General features: G+C 30.6%; 1 protein-coding gene across 2 annotated transcripts in view; it reads left to right on the top strand.

The window, feature by feature from the left end:
• The first annotated feature begins 289 nt into the window (after positions 1–289).
• The window catches only part of LOC111704862 (uncharacterized), an 8,080-nt gene continuing 5,474 nt past the window's right edge, over positions 290–2,895 (top strand). For both annotated transcript variants that reach the window (XM_023477227.1, XM_023477226.1), the window contains exons 1-2: positions 290–412; positions 1,308–1,328. In XM_023477227.1, the coding sequence (XP_023332995.1) occupies positions 298–412; positions 1,308–1,328 (136 nt within the window). In that variant the 5' untranslated portion in view covers positions 290–297. The remainder of the gene's footprint in view (positions 413–1,307; positions 1,329–2,895) is intronic.

The raw sequence follows: 2,895 nt of genomic DNA, 5'->3' as shown, positions 1-2,895 counted from the left end.
ATTACCTCGCAGTATTTCTAAACAAAAGGAATTGTGTTTTTGCCACATATTCAAATTTTCAAATCCCTATATCTATGAAATTTGATGGTTAAAACTTTGATATTTTAAACTTATATTTTTTGATCCAACAGAATTCATAATTTGAAATATCTAAGGTCTAAAACATTGGTTAGCAAAGATATAGGGATTTGAAAATCAGAGTTTGTGGCAAAGACTCAATTCCTTAACGGCTGCTGATTTTCTTAAAATCAAAAGGTCTAAAGATAATTCCATTGCACGTCATCCCATAGTAATACCATGATTTTCAGAAAAATGTCCAGTAAAAGTTTTAACTCCAGACGAGCAACTAATATGTTGTACTATTGGAGAAACAAGAAAAAAAAGTTATGTCTGAAACAATCACTATTAGCAGGCAGGGTTTCCATGCACAACATGCGCATTAATATCCTAAAACTATATCTGTAGCTGTCCGTTCCGAGTCTCAGGCTACGTCTCCGAGCCTCTGCAACTCTTACTCTTACTCCACTCCATGTATTTAGCATTTACATCCACCAAACCCTTTTTTCGAAAAATCTCAACAAAATCAAAAAGTTTTTTATAATATATAGTTAAGGAATTGACTCTTTGCCACAAACTCTGATTTTCTAATCCTAATATCTTTGGAACCTGATGTCATAAACCTTTGATATTTCAAACTTATATTTTTTGATCTAACAAAAGTCATAGTTTGAAATTTCAAAGGTTTACGATGTTGGAATCCAAAGATATAGGGATTAGAAAATCAGAGTTTGTTGCAAAGAGTCAATTCCTTTGTCTTAAAAATCAACTTTAATTGAGATTAAGACTTTTTTGTTTTTCTAAATTTCACAAATTCTTCTACTTGTGCATGGTGCAGAACTATTGTAGCAAGCAGCTTTATATACAAATAGACAAAGGAACTGAGTTTTTGCCAGAAATTGTGATTTTCAAATCGCTATATCTGTGCAACCTGATGGTGTTAACCTTAGATATTTCAAACTATCATTATTTGATCTAAAATAATTCATAGTTTGAAATATTTAAGGTCTCCGACATTGAGATGCAAAGATATAGGGATAAACAAATTAGAGTTTGTGACAAAAACTCAAATCCTTTTTTTTGTATTTTATTATTTAAGAATTTCACAAAATATTTGTGCATTTTCCCAAAAAGCCAGTTTTTTGTTCATTACAATGCAATGTAAACTTATTTTTTAACTACCGAGGGCAATCTTTCACAAAATTGTGAAACCTTTCCTGAAATTTTGCTAATGGAAACCATAAGAGCAGACCAGTCAAGATCAACAACAGGTACTTGATCCATTACATTTAAAACTTCATAAGCCTGCCTCTGGGTCTAGGGGGGCCTAGGGGGGCACATGGATACCGCACCCCCCCCCCCCTACAAAGCGCCTGTTTTTCTATCAGTTTCTTTGCTTTCATTCATTGCCTTTAAAAAGGAAAAATATCAAAGCTTTTTCTTTTATCCTTCCAAATTCTACAATATATTTTTCCTTTACTTTCTTAACTATTATTATCTAGTAGAGATGTCAACGATAGTGTAACGTAACGTAAAAATGTACGTTTTTGTACGTTACGTTACAATAATGTGTAACGTTTGGATATATTCTATATAACGTGAACGTTAAACGTTAACGTTATAGGACCTCATACCTAACGTTAACGTTAAACGTTAACGTTAGAGGAATATACCCCCAACGTTAGCGTTTTGTGGAAATGTAACGTTATTTTTCTAATATCTACAACTTTTTTGATTATAACGTAAAGAAATGTTTTGTTTCCAAAGGGAGCTTGAAAGTCTAACGTCTGAAAAATGAATTGTGATTTGATTGAATATCGTAACGAAAGGATTTCTATTTCAAAGTTCAACTTATAAAAAGTGTAACGTTGTAGAACTGAAAAATGCATTACTGTTTATGAAAACGTTTTGAAACGAAAGTTTTTTTACAGAGTAAAATTTCAATAATGTAACGTATAAAAAAATGTAATTCTGTAAATCCAAACGTTTCATAACTTTTCTCTGAATACTAAGTTGATTAGTCTAACGTTAGATATATGTCTGATGAAAATGTTGTTCATAAAACGTTAGACTATGAGGGCTGAGTTTTAATTTCAAAAGCGTAACAATAATTCTGTCAATCAAAACATTTCAAAACGTCTCTAATATATCAACGTAAGAGATTCGACTGATGATTATAAGAGCAAAGACCTATGGTTTTTCACTTCAAGTTTAAAGAAAATGAGCTTATGCCAAAAACTCTAATTTTCATTTAATATATCTTTGCAACCCGATGTCGTAGACCATTAATATTGAAATATACAAGGTTTAAACCATTGGGTTAGAAAGATATAGGGATTAGTAAATTTGAAAAAAAAAACTTAGTTCCTTTCTAAAGTGTAAACGAGTTTTTTTGTAACATGCTATTAGTGAAAATTCAAATCTTATAAATGTTTCTTGGACATTAAAGGTTTTGATTTGCCATTGTTTGATGGAACCCACTAAAACTCTGGAAAAGGAATACGACATTCAGAAATTTTACTTATGCGTTTTCTGTTATAAAGCAAATAATTTACCAATTGCAAAAAAATCTACTTATTATAAGTGGAACGGGTCTGTGTGTGTGAACAAACACAATTGCTGTGTTTCATGTTTATTTGACTAATTGAAATCATAACTTCAGTTGGCATGGTTCATGTTTTAGGTTGAAAATTTAGAAATGTAGATTATAGATACCTACTAAAATGCGACAATATTTTATCAAATGGAAAATGCGTGTTATGTTTTATTCATCAATAGATTTTTATGAAACTTTAGAATAGAAAAAAAACTGATTTTTTAATCGATTTTTTTTAAAAA

This window comes from Eurytemora carolleeae, unplaced genomic scaffold (genome assembly GCF_000591075.1).
Source record: "Eurytemora carolleeae unplaced genomic scaffold, Eaff_2.0 scaffold634, whole genome shotgun sequence".
NCBI lineage: Eukaryota > Metazoa > Arthropoda > Copepoda > Calanoida > Temoridae > Eurytemora > Eurytemora carolleeae.
The sequence above is the reverse complement of the archived record's forward strand: the minus strand, read 5'-3'. Positions and strand labels throughout refer to the sequence as shown.